Source organism: Mytilus californianus, unplaced genomic scaffold (genome assembly GCF_021869535.1).
Source record: "Mytilus californianus isolate M0D057914Y unplaced genomic scaffold, xbMytCali1.0.p SCAF_7, whole genome shotgun sequence".
Classification (NCBI taxonomy): Eukaryota; Metazoa; Mollusca; class Bivalvia; order Mytilida; family Mytilidae; genus Mytilus; species Mytilus californianus.
Genome location: NW_026262723.1, coordinates 59,081,181 through 59,103,025, shown reverse-complemented (window position 1 = coordinate 59,103,025; position 21,845 = coordinate 59,081,181). Strand labels below are relative to the sequence as shown.

General features: G+C 31.9%; 1 protein-coding gene and 1 pseudogene across 2 annotated transcripts; one reads left to right on the top strand and one right to left on the bottom strand.

The window, feature by feature from the left end:
- Positions 1-5,508: 5,508 nt before the first annotated feature.
- On the bottom strand, positions 5,509-9,916 carry LOC127707623 (SH2 domain-containing protein 4B-like). Of its 2 annotated transcripts, none has more exons than XM_052212238.1 (4): positions 9,640-9,916; positions 8,199-8,350; positions 6,963-7,186; positions 5,509-5,795 (listed from the first exon to the last, which is right to left on the bottom strand). In XM_052212238.1, exons 2-4 carry the CDS (start codon positions 8,317-8,319, stop codon positions 5,700-5,702), a joined length of 441 nt encoding a protein of 146 aa, XP_052068198.1. In that variant the 5' UTR covers positions 8,320-8,350; positions 9,640-9,916; the 3' UTR covers positions 5,509-5,699. The 2 variants fall into 2 exon arrangements, with proteins under 2 accessions (XP_052068198.1, XP_052068199.1); XM_052212239.1 differs by having other exon boundaries at positions 9,718-9,916.
- Positions 9,917-13,463: 3,547 nt separating this feature from the next.
- On the top strand, positions 13,464-21,071 carry LOC127707618 (heat shock 70 kDa protein 12A-like; annotated as a pseudogene).
- Positions 21,072-21,845: the final 774 nt, after the last annotated feature.

Here is a 21,845-nt window from a genome sequence, read left to right as displayed (position 1 = left end):
GGCCTTTGATTAAACTATCAAGTCATATTTATACATTTTATTTTATCTGTACCATAAAACGAAAAATGCACGCAGTTGTCTATTTTCTTTATCGTTGGTTCTATCTCATCAAACTATTCTATTAGATTAAAATTAATCGACATGTAATAAAAATAGTAATCGAAAATAACATCAAATTTTGTTGTTGTAATCGATTAAATTACGTTTTCATGTAATGACATGCAAAAATAATATACAAATAATACATAGTATGGTAGAGGTGAGTTAACATTGGTACAGTATGTGATACAATATGAAAATTTAAAAAAAAAAAAAAAAAAAAAAAACAACATGGTAATGTGGTCAAGCCAGGAGGACCCATTTTCTCGTTAATCATTTTAATTTGTCTATACAGTCTTTTCAGATGAGATATTTTCTTTGTGTCAAAAAATTTTCTGAAATTTTTTTTTACATTTGAGTGACATGAAAAATATGGGGGTAAATATATATTTTTTCGTTTTTCAGTGCAGGACATGATAAAATATAATGAGATTCGTCTCCTATCGCTGATCTGTCGCAAAGTGTGCATTTTCTCTCTGATCTTTCTACATTTGTCCGTCGACCTCTTTCGATTGATAAATTGTGATTTGGTGTTATAACATCTTTATTAGGAAGTATTTGTAAATAATCTTTCTTGGCGATTTGATAATTCAAAACATTTTGGGGTGATTTGAATTTCCGAAAGGCATGTTTGCTTGAATTGATCTGTGAGTCGAAGTTTTACCTCTGCAATTAACCATTTTTGGTAATTACCATTCTGAGGCAAGAAAATATTTGAGAAACCGTATTTATTTAATATGCCATTTACATTTTTCACCCAATTTGTTTCTTGGTTGTTAGTCGTGTAATAGTGAAGTGCTGAACTGTAAGTTATGCTGGACAGCTTATCAGTGTTAGAAAATAGGTGACACCAATAATAAATCAATCTAGCTTTAATTGAAATGTTATATGGGTGACGTCCCGTTTCCCCATGAACAATTAGGTTCGGAGTACTTGTTTTCATATGGAGAAGATGTTTCAAGAATATCAAATGGACTTTTTCAATTATATCATTTTCCCCATAGCCCATACTTCGCACCCGTAAAGGAGGACGGGCTTCACAATTTTATCAAAAAGATCTATTTGACATTTAATTGACAGATTATGTATTCTGCCTTTCTTTAGTACACTGTACATAGTTTAAGTTGCATTTTCGGCTAGTTTTTCTTGGTTTGCGCGAAGGAGCCTGACATGTTCAGAACCACTCCCAAATAGTTAAAATCTTTTACTATTTTGACTTATTTGTTATTAAAATTAAATGCAAATTACTTGTTGTCGTCCCTTTGAGGAATCGAGAATTTTTATTTTAGCTACGTTTACTTTAAGCTTCCACACTTTACAGTATGTGTGAAAATGATTGAGTTGTTTTTGAAGATCATCTTTTGACTCCGCATGTAAAACAGTATCGTCTGCATATAGCAAAACAAACAATTTTAGGTATGTGGATGGACAGTTTTCGAGGTCATCTGAGATACTTTTAAGGCCATTTATTTCCTGCCTTGATATGAAATCCACTACGTCGTTAATATATATTGAAAATAAAAGAGGCGACAGATTTTCTTCTGTCGCACTCCTATTGTACACGGAAAATAATCTGATGGCTGTCCGTAATATATTATTCTATTTATATTTAGCATTTTAGATTTTACATTGTCAATAGTTAAACTTTGCCATAGACCGCATCTCTAGACAGTAGCAAAGGCCTTAACAAAGTCAATGAAGGCACAGAACAGATTCTTCTTTCTGTTTCTTAGTAATTCGAACAGTACAGACAGTGTAGCGTAAATTAGTTATCCATATTTGAAAAGTTTTAACGGAATTCACATTGATTTGGCCGGGTAAATAATAGAAAACTCATCGGATAATTTGTTAAGTCTCTCATTCAATATTGAAGTGAATAATTTTCCGAAGCAGCTAAGTGCTGTTATCGGTCTGTAATTATTTGGATCAAGTTTATCTCCTTTTTGTTTGTATATACATTGTAGGATATATATTTCATGAGACCCCCGTGTCCGGTATATGATCCGAGTCAAATATCATACTGAGAAGCCGCGCAAGTACGTGTAACAACCGATCTGATGACGCCTTGATAATACTAGTTGAATATTTTGTCGTCTCCGCTTGCTTTATCACTTTTTTTTAGTTTTAAGATACATTTCTGTATTTCATTCGCGGTTATTTCAGAATTTGATATATTGTTCATATCAATGTCTTGTTCACTTAACGGAAAGTCATCTTCGATTTCATTGTTTTTATTACACGAGTTTAAATTTTTAAAGTAGTCATATGTGATTTGGAATATCTGCGAATGGCGACTTTGTTCCCCTGTATAAGATTTTTCAGTACTCTTTCCGATTTTATTTGTTTTGAGGGATTTCAATTTCTCTCTTGTAATTTTCTGTATTCAGCGATACTTTTGCTAAGTAGATATAAGAAGATGTGGTATGAGTGCCAATGAGACAACTCTCCATCTAAGTCAAAATTTATAAAAGTAAACCATTATAGGTCAAAGTACGGTCTTCAACACGAAGCCTTGGCTCACACCGAACAGCAAGCTATGAAAAACAATTCAAACGGGAAAACCAACGGTCTAATCTATATAAAAAACGAGAAACGAGAAACACTTATGAACCACATCAACAAACGACAACTACTGAACATCAGATTCCTAAGTGTTCTTTTATCTGATTTCTCACTTTCTTTCTTACTTTCAAAATTTTAAACAGTTTGATGGTTGCGAAAGAGTTGTTTACATTTACTAAGTTTACGTTTTGGTAATCTACATTCGGCATTGTACCATTCTTTGTTAAACGGATTGTCACGTTTATGTTTACTTTTTGGGAATTCAGGGACGGTCCCAAATGTTTGCTTTGTAGCTTGAGTTAACAATTCTTTTTTAGCAAGGACAGTAGAATCTACAAAATTTGATTCTATTGCATTTATTTGCACATTTTGAAGATTTTCCTCTTTTTTCAGATAATTTTTCGGAGTCAATGTAATCAGTGAATTCAACTTTTCTATCTTTATCCCATTTCTTTATTTTTATTTCTTGTTTAGCTTTATTTTCAGTGTTATTTTTGCAAATACTTGTAACATTTTACCCATGTATAAATGCTAATGTAACTTCTATAGGACAGTGGCTGTCGTAGTATAAGCAGCTGAAATCGAGTACATTAGAGCTGTTATCAGTTTTAGAAAATTCGCATTACTGACAAAGTAATCAACCACCGAAGCATAATGACATGTAAGTTATCCTAACACATTATCTCCTATACGTCCGTTTACAATAAAGAGGTTATAAAATTTACATAGATATACAAGTAGTCTACCGTAAAAATGTGTGTTTTACCAGGTTCAACCCACCATTTTTTCTTAAAATGTCCTGTACCAAGTCAGGAAAATGGCCATTATTATATTATAGTTCGTTTCTGTGTGTGTTGCATTTTAGTGTCGAGTTTCTGTTGTGTCGTTATTCTCCTCTTATATTTGATGTGTTTCCCTCAGTTTTAGTTTGTAACCCGGATTTCTTTTTTTCTCAATCGATTTATGAATTTCGAATAGCGGTATACTACTGTTGCCTTTATTTTCTGGTTTTATTTCTGTTTGTTGGATATTTGCATCAGTTAAAGTATTTTTTTTTCATTTATAGATATTTGAAGTTTCATTTACTTCTGTATTTTCGGGATAAAAAACTGCCAAATCACGGTTTGTTCCTATGCGGCTATTAAAATCTCCTGTAAGGCAGATGCAATTAAGGAATATGTCGAGAAGTTCACTTTAGATTTCGCGAAAAGTGTCCGGGTACTATACTTAGAGTTTTCCAGTGGGATATAAATTGAACCGAACAGAACGTCCCCATCTGCTTTTGAAGAAATTTTAAACCAGACGACATAGTTACAATCCAATTTTTGTAAATCTATATGGTTTCGTACTTTTTCTGTATAACCTTCAACTATTCCCCCAGATTTTCTATTTACCAATGTGGATCTATTTTTCATTTCAAAAATAAAACCTGGCACAGAGATTTCATCACAATTATCGGTTTTGGTTTCCTGAAAACAAACAATATCATATCTGTAAACGAGGTCTATAAATTATGGATACTGGTTACAACATTTTATGCCACACAAATTTAGTGATAGACTGTTAAAGAAAGTGTAATTAAAAGATGACTGTTCTTTTGAATTGATTGACGGCCCCTCTTTCCTGTACTATTTCCCTGAATTCCTGGAAGAATTGATTCGTGCTCTTTTGTTTGGTCTGTTGATTTTTTCCCGGCTACTTGATGGTGATGTTCGATTCCTTTCTGAATTTGTCCTAAGTGTTTACCGTCTATAATGAGTTTACCATGCACCATAACTGCCTTTTTTTTTGTTGCTTTGCTCGTTTAAGCTCAGGATACAATTTTCGTCTTCTTTCTTCTTCTTCAAGAGAATATTGCTGATTTATTCAATAAGCTGTCCCTTTCAATTTTGGTCCACCATCTTGCAACATTTAAAGGTCTTTATAATATATAAATGTGACGACTATTCGTCGATGTTTTTGTTTTCTATCACTACTTCCTTTCATTCATAACGATGGATATTTCCAATTTTAATTTCCTTTTCATTTTTAAGTTTGCCATTAATAAAATCTCTTATGATTTCTTCCGGTTTCTCTTCTGTTGTATCGTCAAACCAAGAGAAGAATAGATTGCTAAGGAATATAATCGATTACTCGTGAAGATTTTATCAATTACAATCGATTGCGATTACCGATTACGATTACTCCATCCCTGATTGGTTTCGATTATGAAAATAATCTCCCTTTTAATTTGTGGCCTGGTAATGTTATCTGACAAAGTGTTGTGGTTTAAATAAAAATATAGGCTTGTAACGATACTGCATTTAATGCATAAATTAATTTTACATAAAGATAAACCTTGATAAAGAAAAAGAGAGGCAAAGGATACCAAAGGGACATTCAAACTCATAAGTCGAAAATAAACTGACAACGCCATGACTAAAAAAGAAAAAGAACAAACAGAAAAACACAGATAAAGACAATTTAAAGAAACTATTAATTCATAAATATTTTTTATAGATTTAAGACAAATTACTTGTTCAACTATCTCTCACACATTGTTGTCAATATAGTGGAATTCTATGCGACTGTCATACAAGTGAGAGGTTAAGCTAGATAAAAAAAAACAGGTTTAATCCACAATTTTTCTACATAAGGAAATGCCTGTACCAAATCAGGAATATGACAGTTGTTTTCCATTCATTTGATTTGTTTGAGCTTTTGATTTTGCCATCTGATAAGGGACTTTCCGTTTGGAATTTTCCTTGGAGTTTGGTATTTTTGTTATTTTACTTTTTATATGAAAAACGTTCTATAATGGGAAATGTAAAGCTAAAATAAGTTTTCGAACATAACAAACAAATTAAGTAAATTAGTAGATCTTTAAATTATCATTCTGATGTTTAAAATTGGTTACCTAAAATGATTTACTGGTTCCTTGTAAAATTACTTTTCTTCCATTTAAAAATTGGCTCAAATACTAAAATCTTCTGTCATCTAATTCTAAATAAAGTTCTTGCATGTTGTATTCTGCTTTTTCAACAAAAATATATTACATGTCATGAGTTGAACAGATAATGATAATCCGGTGGTGATTTAATCTGTCCTATTGGTTTGATAAGCTTCTTTGTACTTTCTCTTGCTATGGGGTTATTCTGAAAGCAGAAAATACTTTCTGAAGTTATAAATTAAAGAAAAATAAATGTGAATTAAAAGAGATGTGCGGTTTTTGTCAATGAGAAAACCCAATTACACACTAACCTTAAGACATTTACAGGTCAACACTAATAGTTCTTTCATTTACACCAATTTATGTCTATATGTGAAGTTTCAGAGTTTTAATTTAATCTACTTTTTCATAAAATTATGAAACAAATAATTTTGACTGTATATGTGTGGCAAAACTAATTTATTTATTTTAGCTCTCTTTTTTATATTCTAGCGCAAAAAATGAGAAACTGTGCATTTTTCAATAAATGACAAATGTTTTAAACATCAACTGTATTTCTTTTGCTTTTTATTCAATTAAATATCTTATTATTTCAGAATGTAGGAATGCTTGAAATTCCTCTTTTCGAACGTTGTAATTGCCCACAAACACACGCTAGTGTGCCATTAAATAACATTGTAACGCACTTGCTACAACTGGAATAACAGTTCAGAGGCATTCACATTCTATGGCCAATATTTTTGTTTTATTAAATAGAGTTATAGAATTTAAGTGATATCATTGCTTGCTTTTGACTCTGGGAATATTTTGATGTCTGAATCACGACACTTTTCTAGAGCAGGCCATTCAAATGAATCGATATCTGATGTAACCAAATTAAAAAAAACACAGACATAATATTGTGTTGCTATGTTTGCAGTGTCCGTTAGCAAAGTTCTGTGCAACACTAGACCTCAAATCTGTATAAGCATAGAGACGCTTATCTTAATGTATTCCTGTGGGTGTCATTACAACGAACAAGTTTTCATCGTTCATCAGGAACAATGAATATTTTTACACCACACTCCACAAAAGACTGACACAAAACAATTTCGTGTCCAGAAAAAAATAATTAAAAAAAAATATGAGGATGCTCTAAAGAATTATGAAAAAATATGTCATGTGGATATAATTAGCACAATATATCTTCAATTTGCATGATTTAGACAAGATTGTGACACATTAAAGCTTAAACATTAGGTTATATAAATTCTTTTTAAATTTTTTATGGATACACATATCCACCCGCTAGTAGATTATTTTTTATACACGTGCAAGTATTTTAAGTCAGATAAAATAATGAATTCTATTTATTGTATTTTACTTTACTCACCACATGGTATAAGATAAGATCTGCTAAAGTTGCATGTTTGAATTCATATGGATCAGAGAGGAACTGGTATCCGTTCTCTATTCTATCAACCATGTAGTGGCTAAATCCATCTGGTGCTCTATACGATATTACATAACCCCAAACTTTATCACTAAGTCTGACCAAGTAACTTCCTATAGGTTCACTAGTTAACATATTCTCAGCGTCCTTTCTAGGAACAATACCTGAAAGTATATAGACAAAAAATATTTCAGTTTGTCACAGCCATGTGGAATTCATTCTGTCAGTAGAATATTCTTTATATTTTTAGAACCTGCTAGCTAGAAAATATAAGCAAACTTAAAAGAGATTTGTGTAACCGACTGTTGGTTGCTTAGCAGCCAGTTACAAATATGTTATGCATATTCAAGGTGAAATACTCAAACAGGCAGATTCTGCAAAGTGGTATGATTCTGTTGAAAATGGGAAATTTTGACTGCCACTTAAAATGAGTGATGATGGATGTAGGCAGCAATTTTGCCATTCAATAATCCATCAACTGACCCCTAAAGTGGTTGTTACAGATGTTTTTAACTGTGCAGAAAGAGAGCCACTGTACCTATATCGCACAGACAAGATAGACAGAACCTCAGCATGGGTCTTACTGCTTAAGGTAGTAATCCAGATGACCATATCAAAAATGAGTAAACATTTAAGTAGAGGTGTAGACTGGTTCCCTGTCCTTTATCTGTTTTTCTCAGATACCTGTATGTTGCAAGGCAGAGAACCAGCTTAAGTAGATGTGTAACAAACCAACCAATCTTAGTTTAAACCTATTTCTCCTCGTTTTTATAGTTTTGAACATGTGGATATGACTAAGTTATTAGAAAATATTAGCTGGATGCACATTTTTCTAACAAATTAACCCATCTTCACTTAATGATTTACAGATCATATCAATGGTTACAGAAGAAAAAAGTTCATATTGCAAACTATTGAAAATTATACAAATCCTGCACGTGGATAGGGATAAACAGATTATTGTAAATTCCGAAATATGTGTGTACATTTATTAATGCAATGTTAAAAAAAATTAGATTAATTATTGCAATTTTAGGAAATGGTGCATACAAATTATGCTATAGAATTTTTAAAATGAGGTTTTTATTTTTTGCAAAACTTCTAATATTTACAGTACACTTAATTAGGAACTAAATGCAATCTTTTATATGTTTAAAGTGAACTTGTTCTGTTTACCATGAAACCATTCTGCAGGTTCATTAGTTTGGGGATCTAAAACAGCACTCCGTTCTTTTTCTTCATCACGAAACCAAGCAATAACTGCATCTTTGTTTTGAGGTCTAAATGGCCGACTCATCCTTTTATGTTCTTTAACTTTCTTTGCCTTTCTGTAACAAAAATAATACTCATCCATTAAAAGTATATCAAAACTATTTAATGCTTGTTTATCTTAATATGCTACAATCCGGCAATACATATGTTGACATGTCCAGCTACACTATCTGATCTATATATATATATATAAGTCATTTTTATTCAAAGGGAAACTTAAAAACATTTTTGGAGGAAAACAAAAGGCAAAACAATTATTGAATCCAGGTAGGGGGAACTGCAGATACAACAATATCTTTTACAAGTTCAAACAATTAGATGTAAACCAGAGGTGCACATTGAATTTGTAAACAAACATTTTGTAAAAGCCTTATTGAAATCAAGCACGTGGTTGAAGAGAAAATAAAAACATATGTTTTGACCCTACTCTTTGACTGAATAAGTATTGACATTTATAAAGGGGTGTTCAAAAATAGGTCATACCCAATTTTATGAATTTATTGAAATATGATCTCTGGGTTAATAGGAGTTGCGGATGTAATGGACAGACACATACGTATCACTTTAAATCACCCGATTGAGTGAACGTTTATACTTTTTGTATTTATACAATAACAGTCTCAGTTTTAACTTTTGCCTTAACCACTTAGTTCAAAGATAAATAACACCAGTCAGTAAAATGTATATTACAACCAGACCTAGATACTCACCCTATTACTGCTGATAAATATACTGTCTACGTGATTGCGGAAGTTCTATTTACAGATCCTAGACAGAAATTTCCACTTAAATTAACATGAATTATACTTTCATTGATTCTTTGAAGAAGAAAAATCAAACTTTATGGTTACATTTATGACTTAAACATCTTATTATAGAATTTCTACCAAAAGGGTAGACATTGTCAAATTTTATCGTCATTCTGTTCGTCACTATATACAATAAATTAGTATTTTCAAATATATATACAATCTTTTTAGCTCGTCTCGTACCTGAAAAGCATGATACCAAATAACAAATTATTATACGACATTGGATTAATCTTTCAGTTTAGCTCATATATTTAAACAGCATTGTCCTTTTGGTGGATATTTTTTGGCCGTCATACCACATTTCCATATGTTCACATTTGAAATTTCGAAACAATACTAACCAGTAATGTTTTCACTGAATAAACATGCTATGATATGACCGCATAATCAATTATGACAGACACAGAAAAGATCTCAAAACAAACCTTAACAAAGAACAAAATATGAAAATAAATAAAATGTTTAGTACGTTAACTTTTTAATCTTATTTTCACACAAATTGTAATATAAATAATTATATAAATCGTTCATACCTGTCTACTAATGTCTATTAATGTGCAATAAATTGTCAAGTTATCACAATCTAATAGTATCGATTAACAAATATTTACAGTTTTAAAAAGTTGTTTGGAAGATGTCACAGTTAACTTCAATCCTTTTACCAGTCAGTTGCCACAGGAACGAGATGACATTTAACACAAATATATATATATATAAACTAAATACAGTAAGTGCATTTAGTATATGTACTTATCTTTTAAAAATCTAGTCACTAACCCGTGTCAGTTGATACATCAATTAAAAGTACGAGGAAGTTTTTAAATCACATGTATAGTCAGTTATTTTACATTGGTTCGATTATGTAGTTCCTTCTTCAACTTTTTTCTTGCACTTTTTGTTAACTGCCATTTTTATCAAAGAATGCAGCTAAATTTTTAAAGATTGTATGAATAATTTCTGTGAAAAGTCTTATGGAGTGAGTGATAAAGCATATGGAGATTGGTCAACATTTGTAATTTCAGATAATTTTTTTTTAATTGTAAATATTTAAGTATGTTCCTGAAATTAAATGTAAAAGTCTCTTTTCAACAAGAAATTGTGCGACTTAAGGTACATGGGGGAGAAATTGTGGTGCAATTTTTAAAATCTGACAGATTACGATAATGATTCATATAGTAATTAATATATAATTGGATTGAGAGAAGGAGATCCGGATCGTTTGAACAATACTTCAATATTTTACAAAAATTGAAAACAACACTGTATCAATTGCATGCTTCCGAATCGCTTTTCTGGGTTTACCTTCACCAGAAACGGTCAAAGCCGAACATTTGAAAGCCAAGGTTATATGAGAAACGAAACAGTTAAAGAGCTATATGACCAAAAAGGACCTAAATACATTTGTGGAGAAAATAACTTTAGTTCACTATTTTTAAAGAGACATCATGTACGAGATGAATATATTATATGATAGTAAAAAATATCACCTTTTTGCTATTCAACTTCTTCTTTTAGCCAAAGAGAAAACTTGTGGGTATGACATTTAGTTTCTATCAATTTCATTATACTGCAACAAAAAAATCCGACAGAAAATTATCGCCAATTTAAATTGGCTATTTGTGTAAACGTAACATTAGAGTTTTCATCTAGTTAGTTTTCCTTTCTTGAAAACCAATTATTACCAGCATCAAAGGGGAAACATAACTGTTGCAATGAGTGTATACTGATCGTGTGTTTTTTCCGCATGAATTGATCAGAGTATATCGAGTATACCTTTTTTTAAAGTACTGACTACTGGACTGATGATAATCTCGCGGACAGAGAGTCCACCAGCAGACCAAGCTGTAAAAAATAATAACAACACGTTATAAATATCATGCGTCCGAAGCGCTTTTCTGGATTTACCTTCATGAGGAATGCTGAAAGCCGAATATTTGAAATCCAAGGATGCATGAGAACCGAAACATTTGAAGAGCTATATGACCAAAATGGACCTAAAAAATGGCCAAATATATCACAGGTCAACTTTGCCTGAGGGAGTTGAAACCTTTAGTTTCTTTATAATTTCAAGATTATAAACGCACAATTTTAGAAACGTTTGAACTGACAATAACACATCTTCATAAAAAAACCCACATAACTTAGTTGATGAAAATTGTTTTTTTTTACTTTGGTTATTATTTTCTGTTCTGAACATAATTTACCATGATCTCGCAGTCTTATAAGGTACAATAAAAATCACGGGATCCTTCAAAAGCGGTCATTGTCATTAGAACTGAAAATAGAGGAGTCATTTTGTTCCATATTATTTCATGAATGTTTCTACATAAACATATTGATTGATTGATTGATTTGTGTTTAACGCCCCTTTCAACACTATGTGCTATTTCGAGGAAGCCGGAGTGCCCGGAGAGAACCACCGACCTTCGAATTAAAACATCTTATATTCAGTAAAATATATGTAAAATTACAATATGTTGTTAATAAGTTTCCATGGGAGATAACCTAAAACATTATTCTTATGAAAATAGAAGACTTTTCGAAAGAAAAAATGATTATCTCCCATGGAAACTTTCTAACAACGTATTGTAATTTCACACATATTTTACTGAATATAAAATGTTTTAATTCAAATGATGTCTGATTCTTATGAATAAAGAAGACTTTTCGAAAGAAAAATTGTATGAAACCTTAGTTTGGACATTTTTATAGCAATTCAAAATTTCTATCTATCACCTTTAGCATGACAATAACAATAAAATTTCTATACAAACTGTTAGACTGATTTTTCATAATAACATTGAAGTGGAATTAGAGTCTTATAGGATTGTAAGTATGCTTTATTTTATCACTTTGCACATTCACGACTTGACTGTGGTTTTCTACAGCAGTTTGTTCAAATTTCTGACCAGTTGAACAGTTTGGTTTTATAAAACAAATTGCAATTTGGCCAGAATTTTGAATAAAGGAGGGACGAAAGATACCAGAGGGACAGTCAAACTCATAGATCGAAAACAACCTGACAACGCCATGGCCAAAAATAAAAAGACAAACATACAAATAATAGTACAGATGACACAACATAGAAAACTAAAGACTAAGCAACACGAACCCCACCAAAAACTGGGGGTGATCTCAGGTGCTCCGGAAGGGTAAGCAGATCCTGCTCCACATGTGGCACCCGTCGTGTTGCTCATGTTATTACAAATCCGGTAAATAGTCTAATTCGGTAGGTATCATTCGTGAAACGGGAAGGGTGTTATAGTTACGACACAAGGAACATATCCGATATCATCTGTGAAACGGTTATTCCATAACGGTCAACCAACTCGTGATGGCGTCCGTAAAATTTACGAAGGGATGATTTCAAATTCACCATTTGGAACTCTTGGTTTAATAGCTTCCTTGTCAGCAGAATAAGTTACAATAGGTGGAGAGCAACACTAACAGTCAAGTCACAGTAAGACTTCAATTGAATTGCTAGTACATAGCTATTGACTGAAGATATCTATGATTTTCAAATTTAGATTTACGATCTGATATCATCAACCAATATTTCGAAAAAAGAACATCCATTAAAATAATTTCAGTTTAACATGGAATGTTATGGAAAGTGTTCATCTATGACGTTTTAACAACAGAACGTTGATTGGACAGTGATTATGACGAAATGCCTATATAAATTTAAAATAAGGAGATGTGGAAGTATTGCCAATGAGACAACTGTTCAACTGAGTCCAAATGACGTAGATAATATCTTAACTTTTTTTTTCAACCAAGACTGATTTTGATTATGTTTTCATACATCATGATCAGTGTCTGTAGAATGAAAAACATTTACCTACAATACCTTCAATGCAAATTAATATCTATGAACTTTATTATCTTAGTAGTCACTATCATTTACAAAAATATACAAGGCAACTCAAGAAAAGCTTTTATTTTCATGTTAAAATTTTTGATGAACTCTAAAGAAAATAGGTTCAGAATTTGTTGGAAATAAATCTCAGAAAAGCTTTAAATATTGCTACCAAGTCGAAAATCAAGCCAGAGATTTAATACTTTTTTTCAAAATGAGTTTTGGTTGAAATACGAGGCGTTATATTTTTAATATTTTAATATATACAAATTTGTTTTGAAGAATTGACTTTCAGTATTTCCTCAGATTTCAAAGTTATAATTATTAAAATCCTCAATGTCAAAATATAGTGATCCTTTCACTTCCGACCAAACTACTGATTGATTCAATAGATATAGACACATTTTAAAATACAAATGTGTTATTGGTGGTTGTGCGTTTCTTTAGTTGTGCAGTATATACATATTTAATGATCTTTTTACACAGGTAATATGGAAATACTATTTTTTCTATAAAGACCATTTAAAGATGTAGTGCGTAATTTAAATGATTACTCGGAACCTAAATGATACTTTAATGTAATGTTCTTTTAACTTCCGTTTGGTGCTAGATTATGACTGAATGGTATTTGGAAAAAAGTGATAGGTAGGAGTGTTTTGTTCTTGATATTTTGTTAATACTACAGAAAAATTTGCAATACTAATTCAACATAAACCAAAAAATTTGTGTGAGAAATGGTAGGATAACATACTAAAACGAAAGTAAAACTCATGGAAAATTTGCATGTTCAATTGTTTTGAAATTAATGTTACATTGTTTGATGATAACATTAACGGTAACAATGTTTTTGCACCAGATTCGCATTTCGACAATTAATGTCTCTTCAGTAATGCTCGAGGCCAAAATATTTGAAAATCCAAAGCTTATTAAAAAGATGAAGAGCTATAAACCAAAAAGGAAAAAAAAGTATAGCCAACGCCGGGCAAAGAATCAGAGCTTTGCATGAGGGAGATATATTCCTTAATTTTAAACAAGTTCCAAAATTTTGTAACAGCAAATTTGAATAACACAAAATCCATATATTTATGCAAGTACATTATAAGATACAATGATAGTCGTTCAGGAAAAATCATTATAAAAGATATTTATTGTCTTTTGTAAAGAATACAATGGAATTTTATACAATATCGGTGTCGAAGAACCTTTTATGGTCACCATCATGAATTGTCTGACCATGTTTAAAAAATCAGTGGCGACCTACTTCCTATAGATGTCACCTGATCCTGACCCTAAAGTCAAAATTGACACAAATTTTACGCTAACGTTGGGTTTGCCTAGATCCAGAATATTACAAATTACAGGTAATGACAGATGTGTTTTTTAAACGCTTTGACACTTCAGAAAAACTAAAAAAAAGATACGGTTACTTTTAGTTCTTTTAACTTTAGAGCAAAAAGTCATAGAGACACGAAAGGTTGATAGTTCAATTTAACCTTAAAAAAACTACACAGATACCGTAAAAGATAGGGAGAATCTATAAAGTGGAAAATGTTCCACACGACAAGACAAATCAAATGAGTCATTGGGAGTGAAACTTTAACTTTTTTTTTGCGTCTGAAAGATATAAAGGATATGGCCACCAGGTTATCCCTGTCCCGTCATTTGATGTTGTTCAAAAATCATAACCAATGGTTTGATCCCACTCTTAACCATATGATTGTTCTTGTTTCTCATATTAAGACGAATTAAATAATAATAAGGATATCCATCGGAGTAATACTCGCCCCTTCCTTCTAATTTTGAAAGAGATTCCTATCCATAAACCCGTTATCTGTTGTTTCTTGTGTCAAAAAGAATTGAATAATATATTGGATGATTCCCCAGGTCTATTACCTGTCTTAACTATTATTGTTTTACAATCTTCAAAAATCTTTAAAATTTTTTTCAATATTATAAGCGCTGAAAGTGGGTCATTTGCTTTCGTTTTGTAAACTTTTTAATCAGTAGGTGTTTACATGTCTTGCTTTTTGTAATGATTTAGCTCCACCTGAAAAAAAAAATGGTCGATTTTTGTTTTAAACACATTTTTATTTGACTACACTATAAAAGTAAGGAACCAATCATTTATTAAAAGCCAACTTATAGAAATACACTTACACTACGTCTCTTTGATTTTTACTGCCACCATTTGAAAAATTATCACAAATAATTGATACTTCGTTACATCAGTTCTTTCAATAGCAAGCATAGTACTGGCATCTTGCATATCCAAAATGTCTCTTCTTTTATTTAGGATACAATATTAAAGAGAATGGCCGATAGTTCAAACTACCTTCTCGTAGCTGCTATTGATTTTGGGACAACATATTCTGGTTATGCATTTTCGATGAAAGACACATTCAATAATGAACCAATGACAATTCATGCAAATCAGGCCTGGAATGCAGGAGGAAAACAACTACTATCGTTAAAAACACCAACATGTTTGCTGTTAGATTCTAATAAACAGCTTGACTCGTTTGGATACGAAGCAGAAGAGAAGTATGCAGAAATTGTGATGGATACAGACCAAGACAATTATTATTATTTCCACAGATTTAAGATGTTCTTACACAATAATAAGGTAACTGTAGTATATTAATTCATCTAACTGCAAAAGTGATAATGCTAAAATTTTTGTCAATGAAATAAAAAACTTTATAAATGTCGTGCGTCCCAAGCGCTTTTCTGGATTAACCGGCATCGGGAACACTCAAACGAAAACATTTGTAAGCCAAGGATGCGTAAATACGCTGCAAGGTTAGGAACTATATGACCAAAAAGGATATAAATAGAATAGCTAAATTCATCTTAGGTCAACATTTCCCGAGGGAGTTGGTGCCTAAGTGTCTTAATAATTTCTAATGAACAGATAATATTTAGTATATATTTATTATGTAAGCGATAGAAAATAATGACGGACAGAACACTACGCTTCTCTAAGTCATGATCGTCTCACAAAGAACGAGCTAAATCCCGATTGCAAAGTCTGGCGATATTTAGTCTAGCAATGAAAATAAAAGCTTTTCTTGTAGTGGTAATGACTGATCGTACTACGTATAATCACTAGTGAACCAATTTTGAACTGAAAAGATCATTTTGATATACAAATCTCTTAAAAGACCGAACAATGACTTTTTTTAGTCATGTTCAGTCTTTCAGTAAGTTTTAAGACTTATCAACAGGGGTAAATTCAGTACAGTTCATACAATTTGCTCACAGCCACTTAAGATCTGTTCAGTATTTATGTTATTTACCTGTAAAATTAAACAACGTAATGAAATGTCTGAAAAGCGTCTGCACAGTTCTGGGTTAACTACAAGCCAACTATATGAAATGTATTGAATTCACAACAAAAAAATATCTGAAAAATTACATTGTTAAGTGTAGCCCTTGCACAAGTAAAGTCTTTCTTCGAAGGTGCATTCAATTTGCAAATACATTATGTGCTATAGACAAATATCAAAAAGCATCCACATAGTCGTATATCTTACACCTCTTAGTGCAAAAATTAATTTCTCTAGCCTACGACTTTACAATTACACCACTAGAGTAAGCATTCATGTTACCGGCACATGACCTTATATCTTTATTGCAAGACTTTACGTTTACTGCATAAGTTTCATTTCAAGCACAATACTCCCCAACAGTGCTAAACTTTTCACCTTTAGTGACAAGTGTTTAAATTTGCATCTGCAGTGCCAAAAATTAAACCTTAAATAAACCTGATCTAAAAAAGACCGAGTGAAAGAAATCAAGAAGAAATGAAAATTCAGATAGTATTTAATTATTTTCTGTTATCCATTCATACATATATTTACTAGGTATAGTGCGTTAAATGTGCGTTTGTATTCAAGAGAGTACAATGACTGTGAAGCTACTTTTATTTTGGTAATGATAAAACAGATGCCCAGATTGTATGTTTCAGAATGTCTCAAAGGAAATGTTACTAGAGGACATAACAGGGAAATCTATGCCAGCAATTGATGTTTTCGCATTGTCTATAATGGCACTGAAGAATCACTTAATAGCATAACCGGAAACGCAAGGTACAGGAGTAGAGTTGGGGGATATTAGATGGGTTTTGACTGTTCCTGCAATTTGGACAGATAATGCAAAACAATTTATGAGAGAAAGTGCAGAAAAGGTAATACAATTTGAACATTAGTACTACAGAATCATTTGTATATTTGTATGACTTAATATTATCCATCGTTATAGTTTTACATAAATATATTACATATATCATTGAAAGTACGCAAATAGTAAGCTCTATCTATTCAATGATTATGCATAGTTTTGTTTGGACTGCATTGACGAAGCATGTATTATGCATTCTATTATGGGCCATTTTGGTCATTAGCTGCAAATTCAAAAAGTGTTATTATCATTTTGAGCATTGAATCGATACCGCAGCTGGTGGACTGTCAGTCCCAGAGCGTATCATATGCTAAAAAGTCAGTGCTTTGGTACTTACATGATTATAACATACCTTTCATAAAAGCACCGTTGATAAAAATGAGATATTATCAAGAAACGAAGGTTCAAACTCCCTCAGGCAAATTGACCAACATTGGAATTGGCTATTTTTTAAAAATTCAATTTTTTTCTGTTGAATTTATTAAGAGCTTATCATCACGTGACATTTTAAAAGAGAGGCCAAAGGGATATGCAAACTCATTAGTCGAAGATAAACTAACAACAACATTTCAAAACAAGTGTATTATATGGTATCAGATTTGCTTGTCGTTGAAGGCTGTACGTTGATCCATAACTGTTCAACTTAAGGTGGATGTATCCGTATATGCAAGAATTAGCATGAAGATGCATACTTATGTAATGTGTTACAACCCTAGACCAAGCTGACGAAGAAACACATAACTCGAGTAACGAAAGCTATATTTGTGTGTAGCATAGTTGACCGTTAGATGCGTGAAAATCACAGGATATGTTTCACATAAGTTATTTTAGATTTCATTGCAAGCAATATCAATATCTCCTTTATTTAACAACAAAATTCAATAAATTTTGAACAATATTGTCAAAACTATACCCCTTTGGATTTTCCAGGTAATGGCCCATAACATAATTTTGTAAAAGAAAATCGAAATTATATATATTTATGTAAATGTTGATGAGCTAAGGAATCATTTTATTCGAATCGAGTAACAAAAATAATCGACATGAGTCATTAGCAATTTCAGTAAAATAATATTGAACTGTAAATATTGTTTTCCATGGAAGGCTGGTATACGGAGGGATAATCTCAAGCTCGCCGTAGAACCCGAAGCTGCTTCCATATATTGCCAATACCTACCTACAGACAAACTAGCTGGTATAGAACCACGTTTTACAATGTCAGAACCGGGGACAAAGTATATGATTGTAGATCTGGGAGGTATATATTTCGTTTCATGTTTCACTTTGTAACCAATTTACCATTGTATAAAATGAATGAAGTTCCAGGCAACTCCGTTGTATTTATCGTTATTGCTTTCAATCGAAACATATTTCGTTAATTATAAATAAAACAAATCCAGAAAAAAAAAAGAAACTAGAGGCTCTCAAGAGCCTGTGTCGCTCACCTGTATTTACTGATGCTTTGGAAATCATGTAAAATTAGGTTAAAATCATAATTAATAGTATTAGATATTAGATATTATAATGATATCTAAGATAATAACAAAAATCTGCAAAATTTTTGTAAAATTACTAACTCAGGGGCAGCAACCCAAATTTCAGGGCAGATAAATCTAAATCTGATGAACATTTTTGCCACCTGTCCGATTTGCTCTAAATGCTTTAGTTTCAGAGATATAAACCAAAAACTGCATTTTACCCCTATGTTCTGTTCTTAACCAAGTCGGCCATGATGGTTGGAAGGCGGGGTCATCGGACAAATATTTTAAACTAGATACCCTTATAATGATTATGGCCAAGTATGGTTAAATTTGTCTCAGTAGTTTCAGAGAAGAAGATTTTTTGTAAAAGATTACAAAAATTTACAAAACATTGTTATTAATTGACTATTAAGGGCAATAACTCCTAAAGGGGTCAACGGACAATTTTGGTCATGACAACTTATTTGTAGATCTTACTTTGCTGAACATTATTGCTGTTTACAACAGTTTATCTCTATCTATAATAATATTCAAGATAATAACCAAAAACTGCAAAATTTCCTTAAAATTACCAATTCAGGGGCAGCAACCTAACAACAGATTGTCAGATTTGTCTGAAAATTTCAGGGCAGATAGATCTTGACCTGATAATCGATTTACTCTAAATGCTTTGGTTTCAGAGATATAAGCCAAAATCTACATTTTACCCCTATGTTTTATTTTTAGCCATGGCGGCCATCTTGGTTAGTTGGCGGGGTCATCGGACACATTTTTAAACAAGATACCCTAATGATGATTGTGGCCAAATTTGGTTAAATTTGGCTTAGTAGTTTCAGAGGAGAAGATTTTTGTAAAAGTTAACGGACGACGACGACGGACGACGGACGACGGACGCCAAGTGATGAGAATAGCTCACTTGGCCCTTTGGGCCAGGTGAGCTAAAAAAGGCATTATTCCTAAATTATCTGAGTTGCGGTTATTTTTAAATGGTTGTTGAAAGCATAACGGACAATACGAAATATTTTTATTTATAAGAATAATTGATTGTCGAACAAAAGGTCCTACAATAATAAAAAGTGGGAATAAGATACCAAGAAACAGCATAAGTCATATAATGACAGGCAGCAGCAGACAAATGAAAATCCAAACCGGCAAGCGACAGTCCACAAATCATCACACAGAAAATACCGAGAAACTACAATTCATCCCAAAACCGGGGTGAATTAAATTGATTCTGATGACTATTTTCTTTGAGGATGTCCTGTTGTGTTTTATATTTTATAAAAAGAGGGTTACGTATATATGTTTTACTAATGAGTGATATTGATAAAAACTCAAGGATCTCAATAACTTGTAGGTGGAACAGCAGACATCACAGTACATGAGGAATTGTCAGATGGTTGTTTGAAAGAATTATATCGAGCTACAGGTGGAGACTGTGGAGGAACTGGTGTTGATGCAGAGTACATACAAGTTTTAATTAAGATAGTTGGTGCACCTTTCATTGAAATCATGAAACGAGAAAATCCTGAATCATACCTTGACTTTATGAGAGAATTTGAAACAGCAAAACGAAACAAACCTTCGGACACTAAAAAAGTCAACATGATTATACCATTTACCACACTAAACGCCCTTTGTAAAACACATCTGAAAGAAGACTTCAAAACCACTATTGCATCATCACCGTATTCAGATTCCATAGTTATTCGGGGTGATAAAGTACGTATAGATGTTAATGTCTTCAAGAAAATGTTTGAAAACACAGTTGCAAATATTCTACAGCTTATTCAAGACATTTTTCAAATGGAAATCGCACGCTCAATCAATCAAATTCTTCTTGTTGGTGGATTTTCGAACTGCGTTCTTGTTCAAGAAGCTGTGCGACGGGAGTTTCCCACATGCCAAGTTATAATCCCATTTGATCCAGGCTTGTCAGTTTTGAAAGGAGCTGTTTTATTTGGTCATAAATCAGACGTCATTTCTTCTCGCGTTAGCAGATTTACGTATGGAATTTCATTTAATCCTAAATTCGATCCAGCAGTTCACGACAAAATACACCGTCGATTATCAGATGGCGTTTGGCGATGTTAAGATGCATTTGATAAAATATAAGAAAAAGATTCGGTCATTCCAATTGGAACTACAATAAGAAGAAATTATACAACACAAACAAATGTAAGTAGAATATGATTTAGGGTTTTTGCAAGCGAAAATTATAATCCAGTTCATACAACCGATGATGGTTGTTCTTTCCTTGGTGACATTGTCATTGATATTTCTGATTCGTCGAGTCGCCAAGTTTTAGAACTGGGATTTACCTTCGGAAACACTGAACTTAGTTTGACTGTGATACAATCTGCAACGGCAATCACATGTGATGCACAGTTTACATTAATTTAAGTACTTTGACGTTAGTTAAATAAATATTTCTCTAAAACAGCAATTTTAATCTCAATATCACTTGAAATGGATTAAAATTAACATTTATCAGTCGTTAAGAGCATTAGCTTCTTGAGATATTTTCCTGGTGGTTAATCCACCAATGTTCAGACTTGCAATAAATTCAGTACTGCTCAGTCACTTTTGAGACGATTAAAAGCTCAATGATTTGCTTATTAAAAAACAGCTTATATAAATTCTTAAAATAGACCGAAATAGCCATAATGGAACGCAAATGTTTGATCATTACTGAATTTACCACAGTGGATATAATTTAAAATTTTATGAAAGGCTAAGCATAATTTATAATGTTTGTTCAGTCTTTCAAGTCTTTTTCAAGATCTTTTTCAAGATCAGCTCAGATCAAAATTACCATTGAAGTTCACAGTTAGTTTACTTGTGATTTACATTTAATCTACATAAGTTAACTATCAACCTGAATCTAGTTTTCTGAAACGATTTCAGTATACAGGAAATTCTTAAACGATATTACTGATAATAACAAAGATAACTGATCATACAGAAGAGGACTGATCATAACGAAGATGAATTGTAGTAAAATGTAAGGAAATGTAAATAATAATAATAATAATAATAATAATAATAATGAAAATAATAATAATAATTATAATAATATTAATAATTAAATACAAATTATCTATATAGTTTTTTATACAAAAGTACCAAAAAGAAAATTGAACATTGTTTTAAAGTGCATTTTATTAACAGAAAGTGATGTCACACACACATTTTCTATCCCAGGAATATATAACCTTAG

What these genes read in the sequence shown, in the direction of transcription:
- LOC127707623 (XM_052212238.1), bottom strand. Translation starts at nt 8,319, where the DNA reads ATGAGTCGGCCATTTAGACCTCAAAACAAAGATGCAGTTATTGCTTGG. An exon ending in ACCTGCAGAATGGTTTCATG is followed by an intron (nt 7,187 to 8,198) that starts GTAAACAGAACA and finishes ATATACTTTCAG; the next exon opens with GTATTGTTCCTAGAAAGGAC. An exon ending in ATCTTATCTTATACCATGTG is followed by an intron (nt 5,796 to 6,962) that starts GTGAGTAAAGTA and finishes TTCTGCTTTCAG; the next exon opens with AATAACCCCATAGCAAGAGA.